General features: G+C 35.9%; 4 protein-coding genes across 7 annotated transcripts; 1 reads left to right on the top strand and 3 right to left on the bottom strand.

Annotated features, from left to right (window-relative positions):
* Positions 1-83: 83 nt before the first annotated feature.
* On the bottom strand, positions 84-4,127 carry LOC104786065 (uncharacterized). The gene is made up of 19 exons (XM_010511389.3): positions 3,654-4,127; positions 3,415-3,548; positions 3,248-3,327; positions 3,056-3,142; positions 2,919-2,969; positions 2,715-2,832; positions 2,499-2,620; positions 2,344-2,427; positions 2,213-2,263; positions 2,055-2,117; positions 1,856-1,972; positions 1,706-1,768; positions 1,536-1,625; positions 1,413-1,451; positions 1,034-1,347; positions 910-958; positions 651-825; positions 384-546; positions 84-280 (listed from the first exon to the last, which is right to left on the bottom strand). Exons 2-18 carry the CDS (start codon positions 3,530-3,532, stop codon positions 425-427), a joined length of 1,743 nt encoding a protein of 580 aa, XP_010509691.1. The 5' UTR covers positions 3,533-3,548; positions 3,654-4,127; the 3' UTR covers positions 84-280; positions 384-424.
* A 2,022-nt stretch (positions 4,128-6,149) lies between these two features.
* On the bottom strand, positions 6,150-8,646 carry LOC104786064 (transcription factor GTE1). 4 transcript variants are annotated; one of them, XM_010511387.3, is made up of 9 exons: positions 8,480-8,646; positions 8,048-8,176; positions 7,758-7,970; positions 7,521-7,598; positions 7,186-7,401; positions 7,010-7,108; positions 6,839-6,897; positions 6,593-6,743; positions 6,150-6,502 (listed from the first exon to the last, which is right to left on the bottom strand). In XM_010511387.3, exons 1-9 carry the CDS (start codon positions 8,495-8,497, stop codon positions 6,305-6,307), a joined length of 1,161 nt encoding a protein of 386 aa, XP_010509689.2. In that variant the 5' UTR covers positions 8,498-8,646; the 3' UTR covers positions 6,150-6,304. The 4 variants fall into 4 exon arrangements, with proteins under 4 accessions (XP_010509689.2, XP_010509690.2, XP_087369404.1 ...); XM_010511388.3 differs by having other exon boundaries at positions 8,522-8,646; XM_087513278.1 differs by having other exon boundaries at positions 7,521-7,672; positions 8,522-8,614.
* Positions 8,647-9,581: 935 nt separating this feature from the next.
* LOC104786062 (uncharacterized) lies at positions 9,582-10,831 on the top strand. Its single transcript, XM_010511384.2, has one exon. It carries the CDS (start codon positions 9,692-9,694, stop codon positions 10,562-10,564), a length of 873 nt encoding a protein of 290 aa, XP_010509686.1. The 5' UTR covers positions 9,582-9,691; the 3' UTR covers positions 10,565-10,831.
* On the bottom strand, positions 10,811-14,282 carry LOC104786063 (uncharacterized). The gene is made up of 6 exons (XM_010511386.3): positions 12,913-14,282; positions 12,702-12,817; positions 12,028-12,612; positions 11,665-11,950; positions 11,392-11,582; positions 10,811-11,313 (listed from the first exon to the last, which is right to left on the bottom strand). Exons 1-6 carry the CDS (start codon positions 13,639-13,641, stop codon positions 11,190-11,192), a joined length of 2,031 nt encoding a protein of 676 aa, XP_010509688.2. The 5' UTR covers positions 13,642-14,282; the 3' UTR covers positions 10,811-11,189.
* Positions 14,283-14,843: the final 561 nt, after the last annotated feature.

Genomic DNA, 14,843 nt, shown 5'->3' with positions numbered 1-14,843 from the left:
ACGATGACATAGAATTTTTTAATATTTTCGAAATTAAAAAGAAAAAAAATAATTTAAAATGTTAATTGTATTTACACGCAAGATAATAATATATGAATAATTTTTTAAAAAATATATATAAGATATTAGCAATATTTTTACTTTTCTCTAACAATAGAATAATTTTTTCAATAACTTATTTGACATCAAGAGCCAATGGCTTCATTTAAAGATGTTTCTTTATTCTTCCACGAAAAAAAAAACATATATATAGGTCTCCGACAATTGAGCTTTGTTGCAGCTGGACAGATAAAATCCAAGAAAAAGAGAAAAATAAGTAAATAACAAACCCATAAAGATGGAACAAATCAGTCACTGACGTCTATTATTAATTTATGTCTTACATTGGATAAAATGTTTCTGAGCTCTATTGTTGGTTTCATTACTAAAACCAGTTTTTTGGACCAAGCCTTGCTTTTTTTCCAAGTACCATAGTTTGGTTGTCTTGGTGAATAGAAACAGGATTCAGGACTGCTTCTAGCTCACCACAGGATGCTGCTATTAGTCCTGGATACAAATAAATGGAATTTGATTCAAATTTTCTGAGCATATTGATCATATAAAAAAAAAGTTTTGGAGGTTTTATATGAATCAATGACTAGAACTCTGACCTAAGAACAGAGGAGATACTTTCCCGGGTCTCGATTTGTACTCAGGATGGAATTGAGCTCCTATGAAAAAAGGATGGCCTGGAACTTCTACTATCTCCATGCGCTCCCCAGTTTCATCTTTTGCAGCGAAAGAGAGACCCGCCTTCTCGAGGCTTGCAACAATATCAGGATTCACCTGCAAGAAACCAGTAACTTGTATCAAGAAATGGCTAAGCTTTAAGAAAATAAAATGTGTATTCAGGCTTGCAAGAAACCTTACCTCGTATCTATGGCGATGCCTCTCATCGACAAACTCTTTGTTCCCATATCTGTAAAAAGCAGTTTACATAAGTAGTAAATCTAGCATTGGGAGAATTGATTTGGATCAATAAATGGTTTCTTACAATCTTGCAGATTTGCTGTCCTTGACATGAAAATAGGCTCTCCTCGAGCCTAATCGCATTGTGCCTCCCATATGAGTCGTGGAGCCCTCAGGCATGAATATGATACATGGATGTTTGGTTTCAGGTTTAAACTCTGTGCTATTTGCATCAGGCAAGCAGAGAAGTGAGCGTGCAAACTCGATGACAGCGATCTGCATCCCAAGACAAATACCGAGGAAAGGGATATTGTTTTCTCGGGAGTATTTTGCTGCAAGAATCATCCCCTCCATTCCCCTATCACCAAACCCTCCAGGTAAAAGAACTCCATCTGCGTCCTGAAAGAAGCTATGTTTTGAACCATCAGGCTTCTCAAAGATTGCCAAAAAATAAATAAACAAACCTTTAGTAACTTCCAAGCAGCCTCATATGCGCGTGAATCCTGCCCAAAAGAGATACAAATTATGTTTCAGAGTATTCATTAAGAGGCTAATTAGCATGAACGTGATGAAGCATACTTATTTACCTCTTTCTTGGTGTTATTTTCGAGATCACAAGATGGAACCATATCAACTACAAGCTTTTTCCGGATAGCCACAGAAGCATGGAAGAGGGCCTAATTAACCAATGAGCAGGGTTATTAAACCAAACCTGAAGAGTAATGTGCCATGAGAGAAAGTGATGTATTAATTTTACCTTCAAGACAGAGAGATAGGAATCTGAGAGATCTGTATATTTCCCCACGATAGCTATTCTCACCTGTAAAACATTTACTTGGGTTTCAAGAAAGAGACATCGAGTTTGGAGACTACAAAACTATTCAATTCTTTGGCAGTTGAGACCCACCGGTACATTTAAATTGTCACTAATTTCTGCCATTGAAGCCCATCTGCCTAAAGAAGGTTCTTTAGCAATACCAGAAAGGTTCAGGACTTTTGAGATTGCTTCATGAGCCTTCTGATCCTGTTTCAAGGGGACAACGAGAAGTGTTGCATCTAATGATAACTTTCGAATATCATGCATCACAGTAGTTGAAAACTCGTACCTTCAGCATCAAAGGAATGTGCCAGATGTTGTGAACATCATAGAGTGAGAAGATATTCTGAATCTGAAAACAAGTGTGGAAGCTGATTATTTAACCGAGAATTTCGAGTGAACAAGATTACAAGACAACAAGGAAATCAAAAACAAGATGCATCATACCGGAAGATAGCAAAGTCGAGATAGCTTTGCTTTTACATTCTCCTCAAGTACCTAACAGTAAGAGAAAGTTCGAGTTTATATAACAGAACAAGAAGATATATATACAGACACCAAGATGAACAGGTTAAAACCTTTGTGCTCCGACAAGCTATGATATTAGGTGTCAATCTCAAGCTTCGTAGATCTCTTATGCTGTGCTGTGTTGGTTTTGTTTTCTGAAATAAGAGATTCAAAACAAATGAAGTTTCTCAAAGACATATTACTTCTAGAAAATGTATATACATACCTGTTCACCAACAACACTGAGCACAGGCACGAGAGTAACATGGATCAGGCAAAAGTTATCAGGCCCTACTTTGTATGATAATTGGCTAAGTGCTTCAGTGAAAGGCCTGGACTCATTATCTCCTGCAAACACACAAAGATTTCTCTGTATTTATACACAGAAGAAGGCAAGAAGCAAACAAAAAGAAAAATGAAATTCTCGGTGTTAAAATGTTACCTATAGTTCCACCTAATTCAATGACGCAAACATCAGGAGGACCTTCTTTTCCATCTACAGGAATCATTGCAACTCTCTCTATCCATTCTCGAATTGTATCAGTGATGTGAGGAACAATCTAAAAAATCCATTACCAACCAAAACTTAGATTTCACAGCTTATTATGATGACAAAGTAGAAATGTTGAAACTATCTTTCATTTACCTGAACAGTCTCTCCTAAGTAATCTCCTTTCCTCTCTTTCTCCATCACATACTGTGACAGTAACAACAACAACAACAAAAGTATTTTAGTTATCGACTTGTGGCAAATAAATCCAAGGATAAACATTATGTAGTTACCTGCTGAATCTTCCCGTAGGTGATGTTGTTATCTCGAGTTAATGTGATATCTAGAAACCTCTCATAGTTTCCAAGATCAAGATCCACCTTTTTTTACAAAACCATCAAAAAAAAATGTTTTAGGTCTTTTAGATCCAAAAGGTAGAGTAACATAGGTGAGTTTTTTTTTTTGTTGTTTTTATGGTTTTTTACCTCACTACCGTCGTCCAAGACAAACACTTCTCCATGTTCGTAAGGAGATATGGTTCCAGCATCATAGTTCAAATAAGGATCTAGAGATAATAAAAACTGGCTTTAGATTGAGTGTTCCGTAAGCAAACATTACATATACATTTTGAACTCAATGAAAAGAAAGATACCAATTTTGATACAAGTAACGCGAAGACCACAAGACTGAAGAAGAACACCAACACTGCTTGCAGTGATTCCTTTTCCTAATCCACTCACAACACCTCCTGTTACAAGCACGTACTTCATCTTTAACTTGTATATCCTGGAACAAACGTCACCAAACCATATATTAAGAAGAAAAAAACAATCAATGAGTTGCAAAATTTCATTCAGATGAACAATTTTATAGAGACAGCAGAAGCAAAACCAGATATGAAAAACTGAGAAGCTTTGAAACAGAGGATCTCTGTTTTAAGGTTTTGATATTAGCGGGAAAAAACAAACGTTAGGATTTTGTGGGCTTTGAGAGAAGGAGAGGTAGCAATTTATAAGAGAAGAGAAGCAGTGGGCATATTCCCTTCCATCTTTTAAAACCCATAGAAGATAACAATCCTCCACTTTATTTAGTTTAAATTCAATATTTTAAATATATGCATTTCATGAGTTTTTAATATTATGAGACTCTAAAGCTAAATCTTATTAGATTATAATGATATCTTTATTTGAAATTATCTAAGAATATGAATACTTTCTTTGGTAACTAAGATTTCCTTAAGCCATATGATCATTTGCATTTAAACATTAGATATCGTTTTTATGATGGTACATATATTCTATAGTACTAGACCTTTATGAAAAATCTAGAACATATATAATGATGGTGGATTTGAGGCAATTGGCCAAAAAGACATGTATTTAGAAGTTTTGCCTTTTAAAATAAGATATTTAAGTATTAATTTTACAATCTTAAAAGTCATAAATCAACTTTAAAAACACATAAAGCTATCGGAAACTTCGAGAAGTCTGTACTAAAGATAAAAACTACAATAGCATTAGCGGTGTCAAAATGGGTTAAATCTCATGGGTCGACACGATAGCCAAATTGTTTTATTATTTGGATCTTAATGAGTTAAATCTCATGGGTCGACACGATAGCCCAAATTGGTTAAATGAGTTATGGGTCAATAGGTTTATGGATTATATGGATTGGGTTAGAATGATTTATAGTAACTTTCAATTCATTAATTTCAAATCTGTCATCATTATCTTCATACTATCAAGTTACTGAGTTATGGATTGATTTGAATTGGTTTAACTATTTCGACACCCCTAGAAGCACAAACCACCAAGCCACTCTATAAATTATTCCCTCATGCCCCATTGTTTTTGGCACTTTCGCTTGTCCATTGGAAATTATGGATTTAAGCCTCAAGACAGATGGAGAATTACAACAACAACAAAAAAAAAAAAAAAATCCTCACTTTGACCATAAATCTAGATTATGGGTGCAAATGACTGGAAAAATAATTGAGTTGAAAAAGATGAGTTATATATCATTCAACTTATCATTCTGTTATATTAGTAGATGACTAGTTAAACATATTTCTTCTTTTTGTAATTTGTTCATTTTATAATTTTTTCATTTTAAATGGTGAAAATTAAATGAATGTTCTTTAACCTATTTTTATCCCGCAAAAATGTACAAAACCATTTGCACTGTACAGAGTAATCATTTTATAGGTAAGATAAGTCATAGCCTATTGAAATTCTTGAATAAGGTTTCTTAATCTTCTTTTGCTTAGTTTATTTTGTATTGTCTTACAATTGAACATATATTTTGTATAACTACTGTTTTATTTTTTTCAAAATTTTCAAAAGAAGTAAATTTGTTGTTAACTGTCTTGATTGAAGTTTAGCAAATTTCCCATATTTTCTCATTGGTGTGGAGGTTAGACACAATTGTGATATTGCAGTAGAATGAAGTATTTGGTCAAAAAATAGTTTGAGACTGAAAAAAAAAATCGATTTTAAAAATTTGATCATTTTTATAATTATTTGTAATAGATAAATGTCAAAGTTTAAGGTAATGAAAGAGAAGAATCGTTCAACTCACTGAAGATCTCTCCGGCACAAATTGAATATCTTATTAGAGAATTTGTCAGATTCTCCCCACAAACAGTCATTTTACGTATGTGTTTGTAGCTCAGAATTTTTTTTCACTCATAGATATTTCTTTTACCATTCATTCTATTTTACATTGTAATGAACATTTGAAGTCTTGAAAGTATCTAATTTGTATTGGTGTTACACCAAACTCTTTCTATTGGTTTTATGGGTGCAAATGATTGAAAAAACAATTGAGTTGAAAAAGATGAGCTAAATATCATTCAACTTACTATTCTATTAGATTAGAGTAGTAGATGGACTACTTATACATTTTTTTCTTTTTGTAATTTTTTCATTTTTCTAGTTTTTCGTTTCAAATGGTGAAGATTAAATGAATGTTTGTTCAAAGAAAAAATGAATGTTCTTTAACCAAAGTGTACAAAAACCATTTGCACCAATAGTTGTTGGTGTCACTCCATGTTTATGCAGAGTAAGCTGTGATGAAAATAGGCATTGAACTAAAAGGCTTCACTTTATAGGTAAGATAAGTCTAGCCTATTGAAATTCTTGAATAAGGAGGTTTCTTAATTTATTTAGTATTGTCTTACAATTGAACATATATTTTGTATACATTACTGTTTTTATTTTGTTCAAAATCTTAAAAATAAGTAAAGTGGTTGTTAACTGTTTGATTTCCCATATTTTCTCATTGGTGTAGAGTCTAGACACAATTGTGATAAATGCCAAAGTAATAAAAATGAAGAATCTTGACACAAATTGAACAGTCATTTTACATATATGTCTCTATAGCTCAGAATTTATTTTCAAACACAGATTTTTTTTTTTAGCATTCATATATTTTACATTACATTACATTGTACTCAACATTTGAAGTCTGGAAAGTTATATTTAATTTATATTGGTGTTACAACAAACTCTTGGGGATCAATAAACACAGATATAGATATTGATTTAAGCCTTCTTAGCTCTTTTAATTGAAGCTTTGTTGATTGCATCAGAGATCTCTCTCCGTCTTTTGGCATTGTTTTTGTTGATCTCTCCAGTATTGTTGTTATTGGTTTGAGCATTTGTTCCTCCAGAGCTCTTGTTAGCTGCTGCTTTCAATGCTTCTTGCACAAACACCTTCAATCTCCACAAGGTAACATCCGTCTGTTCGAAAAACAGAGAGAATATCGTTAAAAACCTGAAATTTCTTATGCCAAAACCACAAAGAAACAAGAACACGATTTTGATGTTTACCTGAACATCGATGTCAAACTCAACTTCTGGTGCTCCAGCCGGAAAACTCGGGTTGCTCTCTGAAACCATTTTTAACGCTTTCGACAGATCCTCAGGAGAGAGTCGACCTAGAGCTGCAGACAGTCCCTTCTTTTCTTGAGTGGACAATTTCCTGTTCATTTCAAATCCAAACGAAAACTCTGTTAAGGACCCTTCATTAAGACCGTTCATTAAGGGTAAAATGATTTAACAGAAGAGGTTATTAACCTGCATCTCTGAACTACTGATTCCCGGAGTCTCTCCAGCTCAAGATCGATCTCATATAGCTAAAGATATGTGCAAAAAAAAACTCATCAAAACGGAGCTACTATTTTCCATGGCCTGAAACAGAGCAACAAGTAGAAATTAAATAGGTTTTTTTATTATTATTTTGCTTACTTCATTGCTTAAATCCCTAGTCATTTCCGCTTGTGCAGCCTCCAGAGTAAGCTGTTTATTTGCATGCTCCTCAGCTTCTTCGTCTGCTTGTTTCTTTTCCTGTTCACACCAAAGCAATTATGTTAACACACTGTTACAAAAAGGTGATTAATTGGAAACTGAACATTTGGTTGTACCTCTTCTACAAGTTTAGGCATTATGTGAATCCATTTCTCCTCGAATTTTTGCAACAGAGATTGAGCCATCACATAGACGTCTTCTTTTGCTTCGTTATACTTCATCGCATTCTTGAAAACTAGCCTAACATCAGCATATATCTCCCGGACATTGCTATAATCTGAACCCTCCATTTTCTTTTTGATCGTTCCCAAGTCCATTGGCTTCTCTATAACCTGTTTAAGTAAATGAACACAAGCTATCGACATATATCAAAAAACTCATTTCAACATTTATCGAAAACAGTTGATTTTACCATACATTTAAGTAAAATAGCAAAAGTTTGTAACTTTACCTTGTAATAATCATGGAGTCCAAGTCCTTTAACATCAACAGGCTCCATGAATGGCCATGCCCATTTATTTTGAGTAATCTAAGGTATTAGAAGACGAAAGGTTCAAATGCAGCAAACACTGAGCAAAATCTTTGCTTTGGCAAATTGGCAAACTAAGGAAGCATCAAACGAAGTAAATCAAAATCCTAAGCTTTCGTATCAAAAGAAGAAAAAGGGATAAAGTTTTTTCTTGCTTACCTGACGAAACATTGTAGCAAATTGACGCATAAGTTCAGGGCTGGAAACATGTTTTCCCTTTGTTTTATCTTTCCCAGCCGAGTTACATTTCGAGATATTTGGTTGAGAAATCGCAATCTTTTTCCCTCCTGAGTTACTCTTAGAAGTATTAGTTTGAGCTGCTCCATCTTTGGTAGAGTAAAAGTGTTCAACCTCCACAACTTTATGCTCAAGCTGCCATCACATACAGCCAGTAAGAGACTCGACACTAAGCAAGTCATGGCGTCAAGTGAAAAGCAATTCATTTTTACCTGATTCACTCTTTCAGTAATATCATCTATGCAAGTCCCAAAATCCTCAAGCTCACTGACCCCATTTCCATTGAAAACAACAAGCTCCGAATTCTCGACATCACAGTTTTGCACAAGCACAGGTTCCTCCTAAACAGTGACACAAACTAATCAAAAAAAGCTTCAACACAGCACCACGCATCTTTCTACAATAAACTCAAAACTGATAATTGAGTTTGTATACAAATTCTAGCTACTTAAAAGTGTTCAAATTGAACAAAGTTGGAGACTTTATAATAACCCAAAACCTCAAAAGAAGGTGACTTCTCAGCAGAAGAGCTAGATTAACAGACGGAATCAAAGGTAAGCTAAAATGTTGTAATAAACAAAGTCTGGGATTGAATCCAAAGAGAGGCTGCAACTTAACCAGGAAGTAATAATAAACTTATGTACCTTGACATGTACAGACATTAGAGAAGAGTAGTAGTGACTCACGAGAGCTTTTTCGAAGGATTCAGAAAGACAGACGCATGTCGGAGGAAGAAGAAGAAGACGGAAGAGAACGCGTTTCTCCGGTTTAGGGTTTACAACGAATAGGCTTTTTTCGAAAAACTCTTTGTATCAATATGGGCTTCTCTGTTCGGCCCATTAATAAACAGACAAAATTACGCGGTTTTATTACCAGCTAAAATATCGGGTTTGTTGTCTTTTTTTTTTAAATGTAAAATTGAAAGAAAAAAAGAAAGAAAAAATAATCTGAAACGTAAACTAGTATTTTCATTTTAAATGTAAATGTAAACTAGTATTTTCATTTTCCTCTATAGAAAGAAAGAAAAAAAAATATCATCTGAAACGTCATATAAAAATAATTATCTTCATTTTTTTGTATTTTAACTATAATACTTTCTTAAAACCCATAAATTATTTTCCAAAATCATCAGTTAAATTGCCTATAAAGTTATATAAAAGAAAAAAATATTTAACAAGGAAGTTGCAAATGCTACACCTCGCTACATTGGGTCTATAAAAAATACTTCTATAATTTAATACCTAAATTACGTTTTCCTACAATTCTCATGCATTTTTTTTGGTCCTCTTGGCATTTGCCATGCCATTCATGTTACTACAATTAAAAACACTCAATTTTAATATACTTTTAGCAATTTTTCTATTGACCAACATAAAATTCTGAAGACACATTGTTCGGTTGACACCTCTATTTGTTCCAAATGCAGTATAACCATCCAACAACAAAATAATCTTATCTTATTACCTCTCAAATCATTTTATATTAAATCTTGTCAAGATTCTCAATTCATTTTGATTATCCACGCGTACCTAACACTGATTAAGTAGCTTATTTTGGTCAAACATGTGGAGACACGGATTTAGTATATTCAAATATTATCCTGTGCCTTCTTCAGACCGCCTCTGTATTAACATCTCAACATGTTCGTCACTACTTCTCCACGCCGCCATAGACGTGCTTTCCACTTATGTACTCCCCATTTTTACATCTATATATATATATTTTTTGTAGAATTCTAACCCAACCTTAAAAAATATAACTCACATTTGTCTACCAATCAAAATAAAAATATAACTCACATTTTACTTTCATCATCTTCGTAGTATTATATTGTCTTGGATTTCTGAGTAATTGTTATGTCTCCTCCAGCATTGATCGTGTTAGAAGATAGTTTAGCCCACAAATGGAGCAACGACGAGTGGCAGGGTTTCAACGTTTATTCAGGAGATCAAAACCCTAACCCTAACATTAACTTCTTGGTGAAGAAGGCAGCTCAGCAGAATCAGATGACGGTCTCCCACCCATCGGTGAATGAAGAAAGCTTCAGAATGGTCTTACCTCTGGCGATGTCTCCGCCAAGAGACAACGCGGTGCCGCTTCCTGTTCTTCCCCAGCCGATGATGAAACAACGGAAGAAGTTTAGCCACCAAGAATCCATGCTTTCTCTAAGGAAAACTAGGTATCCTGAGAAAAACTTCTACCAAGAAGAAGAAGAATTCAAGTGCAACGCCTTCTGTTTATCCCTCCCTGGGTTTGGGAAAAAACCTGTGAGGTCACCAAAAAGCGAGGATTCTATGAAGAAGAAGATGATCAAACCGTCATCATTCTCAGATTCCACTGCAGGATCCCTAAGCGCTTCCCTCGAGAAATTTGAGTGTGGCTCATGGGCTTCAGCGACAGCTCTAGCCCGCGAAAACGGTCGATTGTATTTTGATCTACCGGTGGAGATGATAAGATGTGGCGGTGGAGATGTACAAGAGCCTGTGAGTTCGGGTTTCTTCTTTGACAAGGAAACAGGAAGTCTCGCTTTGAGAAGTGTCCTTAAGAAGAGCAGTTCTCTGTCGGGAAGACAGCTAGGAGGTTCGGCAGAGACATCACCACAACGCCGTGTCAGATTCTCGACCATAACCTCGGATTCTTGCCCGGCTTCGCCACGATCTTGTATAACCCCAAGACTGTTGAAAGCTAGAGATGACTTCAATACGTTCTTAGCGGCACAGAATGCGTGAGAACACACCAACAACAACATAAAAAAAAAAAACACTTCTCAGTTCTCACTAAGACATTACAATAATATATACGAATGCTCGGTCTGTATATATCAGTGGAGAGATCATGTTCATCTTCTTTTTAGATTCGAGACTCCTCTACGTTATAAAATCGATGAAAGACACTGAGCATTTGAAAAATATGCTCTGCTTTGATTTCCTCTGTTTTTTTTCTCTTCATAATTCTCCTTTTTTACGAATGTGAAAGGTACCAAATTTTTTCCTTCATTATTTTAAGATTGGTACATTACACAAAATAGAAAATAAACGGCAAGTACTAAAACCTCGTACATTCTACAAATCCTGTGCCAACTTGATGGTAGGAAAGTGAAAGGAGGCATATGTAGATAAGATTATCTTTACAAGAAGAAAACTTCAACGCCAACAAAAAAAAAAAAAAAATGAGAGTTCGGTTAGTAATTCACATACATAGAAAAACATATATATGAATCTCGGACGCAGATCCAAAACGCAAACACGCTCCGGTCAAACGTGACAGCAAACAGATGGATTAGTAGAAGAAAAACGTATCATAGGTAAAGTAAAGTATCGTTATCTTGTTGAACCGTTTGGTTTTATAAAATTTTCAGGTTCTTGAATCGACGAAAACGCGAACGACGTCTAGAATCTTGGCACAGCAAATCGGGCATTTCCCGCCATTATATTTTAGTTCGTTTGCGCATCTCATGCATGTACACATGTGCCCGCATCTGCAGAAAACCAAACGCAATAGATATATTTAATAACGTTTTTTGGAGTCATCACCAAAGCAAAGTAAATAGGGTTACCTGTATAGAAGTGTTTCAATTTGGGTTTCGTTACAAACGCAGCATTTGCGTTTCAAGGGATTTTCAAGGTGAACTGACTTTTGAAGTCCGGCGTTTACGTCCAAACACGTTTTGACAGAGTCTCTTAGCTCAGACATTTCTTGTTGGAGCTGTAAAATGCTTGATCTCAATTCACTTATAATCTCCATCTCCTGAAACATTTTTTAATGAAATGTAAATGCCAGTCTCATCAAAACTGAAAGAGACATTTCAACAAGAAAAGAAGAGGCTCACATTGGAATGAAGATTGTGCATAGGTGTTGAAGGTGCTGAAGATGGTGCATAGGTGTGCATAGGTGTTGGAGTACTAACTCCTATGTCCTGAGAACTCCATGATCCTGCCGGAGACGGTGCAAATATCTGCGATGATGATTGGCTCAAGTCATCTCTGTCTTCACCTTTCTCTTCTTCTTTACCAGCTTCTTCAATCCGCTGAGCTGGTTGTGTCTGTACACGGGACATTATGAGCTTATCGATCTTCTCTCGTAGTCCGCTCTGGAGGAAACCCGAAACTGTTCCTCTGTTTGAACCATATAACCGATATTAAGATCTTTCTAGAAAGTAATAAAAAAGGGTGTTTGTTTGACTTTGGTTTACCTCTCGAGAAGTCTACATATATCGTCTTTGTCAGATCTAGTGTTCATCACTTCCAGATACCGAGATTTCCTCAAATCTTCCCAATAAGTCCGAGGCCGAGATATTTCTGTAAACCAGTCATTGCTCATGTCTCCGTAATAAGACTGCTCATCCTCATACACTTCTTGCTCTTCCCATCTGTTTTGGAACGAGGTTTCTTGTCTCTCAAGGAACGGAGTCTCTTCTTGAGTTCCATGCTTACCGCTTTCAACCTTGTCCTTTACCTCGTTGCCTAGTATCCGCGGTTCTTGATGAGTTACACTTGTGATCATAGGGCTAATGTTATCAGATTTTCTTTTCAAAACTTCTGCTACGATGGCTTCTTTCAGCTGAAGGTAACTCATCTTTGATTCAGTTTCGTTCTTGCGTAAGATTGCTTCCTCTATGTTACGGTTTTTAGGGCTTGAATACTTTATGGAAGGAGTATCTGGGATAATACTGATTTCTCTTGACCGCATGCTCTCTGTTTCTACGATGGATTGTTGTTGACTCTTCATTCGTTCGGCTTCAGAGGAGGCGTTTGCTGCATTATCCCGGAATTTTTCTCTGTTGCAATTTAAAGACTGAGGAGATAAGAAAAACAAGTTCATGAACTAGTGTCGTAGCCGAGCTCGAAGTCAAGGCTTAATGCATACCTTAGATGAAGAATTTTAGAACAAGGTTGGACTCGATTTATATCGCCTTTCGTGCTACCACGATGACGATCTTGAATCGCTAGACCACGTTTGAGACTCCTTAGTCGCAGCATTGACTGTCCAACAAGAAAAACCAAGAGATAACGATTTTAAAGAGTGAAACCTTATAAAAGTTGTGAGCTGTTTTGTATAAATGACGCAAAGTACGTACCTGGAGGCGACCACGTTGAGGAAACCTAGAAACCGCGTTGCGTCCATGAAGCGATTCCAATTCGCGGTGGCGTTCTCGTACCATATGCACAAGCAAATCTGACAACGCTTGTCGTCCTCGGATTCGTGGCGAACAAGTAACCACCGGACAACTCCTTTGCTCCGTCGTCTTCGGCGAGTCGACGGCACCGACATTATCTCGAGGAGTTAGCTTCTGTTCGTTACTCAACCTCCGGATCATTTCACCGACTCGGCCCCATTTGCTCTCACCGGAATCAGGAACCGAACCGACAGTCCTGGATTCAATCTCCTTCGTCCGATCAGGACTCTTCGACTCGTTCTCCGACTCAGACTCGCCGTCGATGGGTGGATCCGGAATGTGGATTTCTTGAACGCTCGCTTCTGAGCTGTTGCTCTCTGTTGATCGACCGTTTGATCGGTTCAGCCTCGCCTCCCATATCTGCACAAGAGAAGAAGCTCCTCCAGGACTGTCCGAAGAGTTGTTCCCTTTCCTCGTACGTGGTTTCTCCGGCGATCCAAGACGACAGTTATTGTTCTTTTTCCGCTTGTTCCCGATCAAAGAATCGACTCTGTTCTGGGAACCCTCGTCGGAGATCTCCGGAGGAGCAGCTTTGACTAGAGCTTTCAGATTCTTCTTGAAAACGACGTCGTCCTGCCGTTGGTTGCGATCTCTAAGGACACATCCGAAGCTAGTTCGTAACGAGGCCATTAAAAGCCAATTGACCTATTTGTCAACGATTGCAAACACAAAGACCCATCTCTGATTTTGGATCTTAGAAAAAGATCGATCCAAGGTAATGAAGAATAGAAATCAAAACCTTTCTCTTTTGAAAGGGAAAAGAACAAAAAAGTTGGTTTTGTTTTAGCTAAAAACAGAGCAACCAAAGTGGTGTGTTAGAATCGTAACGATGAAGAAACAGTTAATTCAAGTGAAACAGTATGTTTTGTTATATCTATATTTAGACATAGCACTTAACATTGATACCAAACAAAATATTTAGACATAGCGACGAAAAGTAAAAGAAAAAAATGTGAGTCATAGGATTGTTCTGAGTCTATCCTTTAAACTTGAAACGTGTCGGAGAGAAGAAAAAAAAAAGAAAGAATAAAAAAAAAAACAGAGTGTAAAAAACAGGGGAAGACAGATTCGGACGAAGACAAAGTATATGTTGAGGTCTCGAGGAAGCTTCTACAAGTTGTTTTGTGAAGTTTTTTCAGCGATGGAATGTAGTATTAAAGATCATTTAACTTTATTGGTTAGTAGTTATTTCTCCTAATTAGATGATTAATTAATGAAAATGAAAGCGTTGAGGTGGAGGGTCCAAAAGCGGAGACTCCAAAGGAGCCGTTGGGTTGAATTAGCCGTTGGCAAGTAGGGACTTTAATTCACACTTGTTAGTTTTCTAATTATCTTTTAAAGTTTTTTTTTTTTTGGTGTGTCTACCATTTAACTTGTGGTTAGTCTGTTTATTTTTCTTTATTCCATGTATTGGTTTGATAATTGAAGGAAAAAAATAAGATATTGGTTTCAACTGTTTTTGGTTTTGAAAAGAAAAGAAAAATCATTACAATTTTGTGTTTGGTTTATTTGTACTTAAACTGGGTTAATTTTATATTTTATATGTTTTTTTTGTTTAAATTTGAAATATATTTAATAACTAGAGAAGTTATTTATAGAGCATCATGAGAAGTCATTTAGATTTCTATAGCACAACAAAATATCAGTTGAACTGGAATTACATTTGGATCAACTACTCTCTTATTTAGGTGGAATTAGTTAGTTTGATTTATCTTCAAGATTTTGTTCCTAACTTAAAAATTACATACTGAAGTTGTGTACTATAAAGTGTAGACGACGATGTCTAGTGTTTTAAATGTAGAAATATTATATAAGAAAATTTAACAATGAAT

This window comes from Camelina sativa, chromosome 5 (genome assembly GCF_030686135.1).
Source record: "Camelina sativa cultivar CO46 ecotype springtype chromosome 5, ASM3068613v1".
NCBI lineage: Eukaryota > Viridiplantae > Streptophyta > Magnoliopsida > Brassicales > Brassicaceae > Camelina > Camelina sativa.
The sequence above is the reverse complement of the archived record's forward strand: the minus strand, read 5'-3'. Positions and strand labels throughout refer to the sequence as shown.

Coding starts and splice junctions, on each gene's coding strand:
- LOC104786065 (XM_010511389.3), bottom strand. CDS start 3,532: ATGAAGTACGTGCTTGTAACAGGAGGTGTTGTGAGTGGATTAGGAAAA. Junction 2,264..2,343: donor TAGCTTGTCGGAGCACAAAG/GTTTTAACCTGT, acceptor TCTTACTGTTAG/GTACTTGAGGAGAATGTAAA. Junction 1,452..1,535: donor AAAATAACACCAAGAAAGAG/GTAAATAAGTAT, acceptor TCTTTTGGGCAG/GATTCACGCGCATATGAGGC.
- LOC104786063 (XM_010511386.3), bottom strand. CDS start 13,641: ATGGCCTCGTTACGAACTAGCTTCGGATGTGTCCTTAGAGATCGCAAC. Junction 11,951..12,027: donor ATATGTAGACTTCTCGAGAG/GTAAACCAAAGT, acceptor TGGTTCAAACAG/AGGAACAGTTTCGGGTTTCC. Junction 11,583..11,664: donor TGCACAATCTTCATTCCAAT/GTGAGCCTCTTC, acceptor AAAATGTTTCAG/GAGATGGAGATTATAAGTGA.
- LOC104786064 (XM_010511387.3), bottom strand. Junction 7,971..8,047: donor TTACTGAAAGAGTGAATCAG/GTAAAAATGAAT, acceptor ATGTGATGGCAG/CTTGAGCATAAAGTTGTGGA. Junction 6,898..7,009: donor CTAGGGATTTAAGCAATGAA/GTAAGCAAAATA, acceptor ACATATCTTTAG/CTATATGAGATCGATCTTGA.
- LOC104786062 (XM_010511384.2), top strand. CDS start 9,692: ATGTCTCCTCCAGCATTGATCGTGTTAGAAGATAGTTTAGCCCACAAA.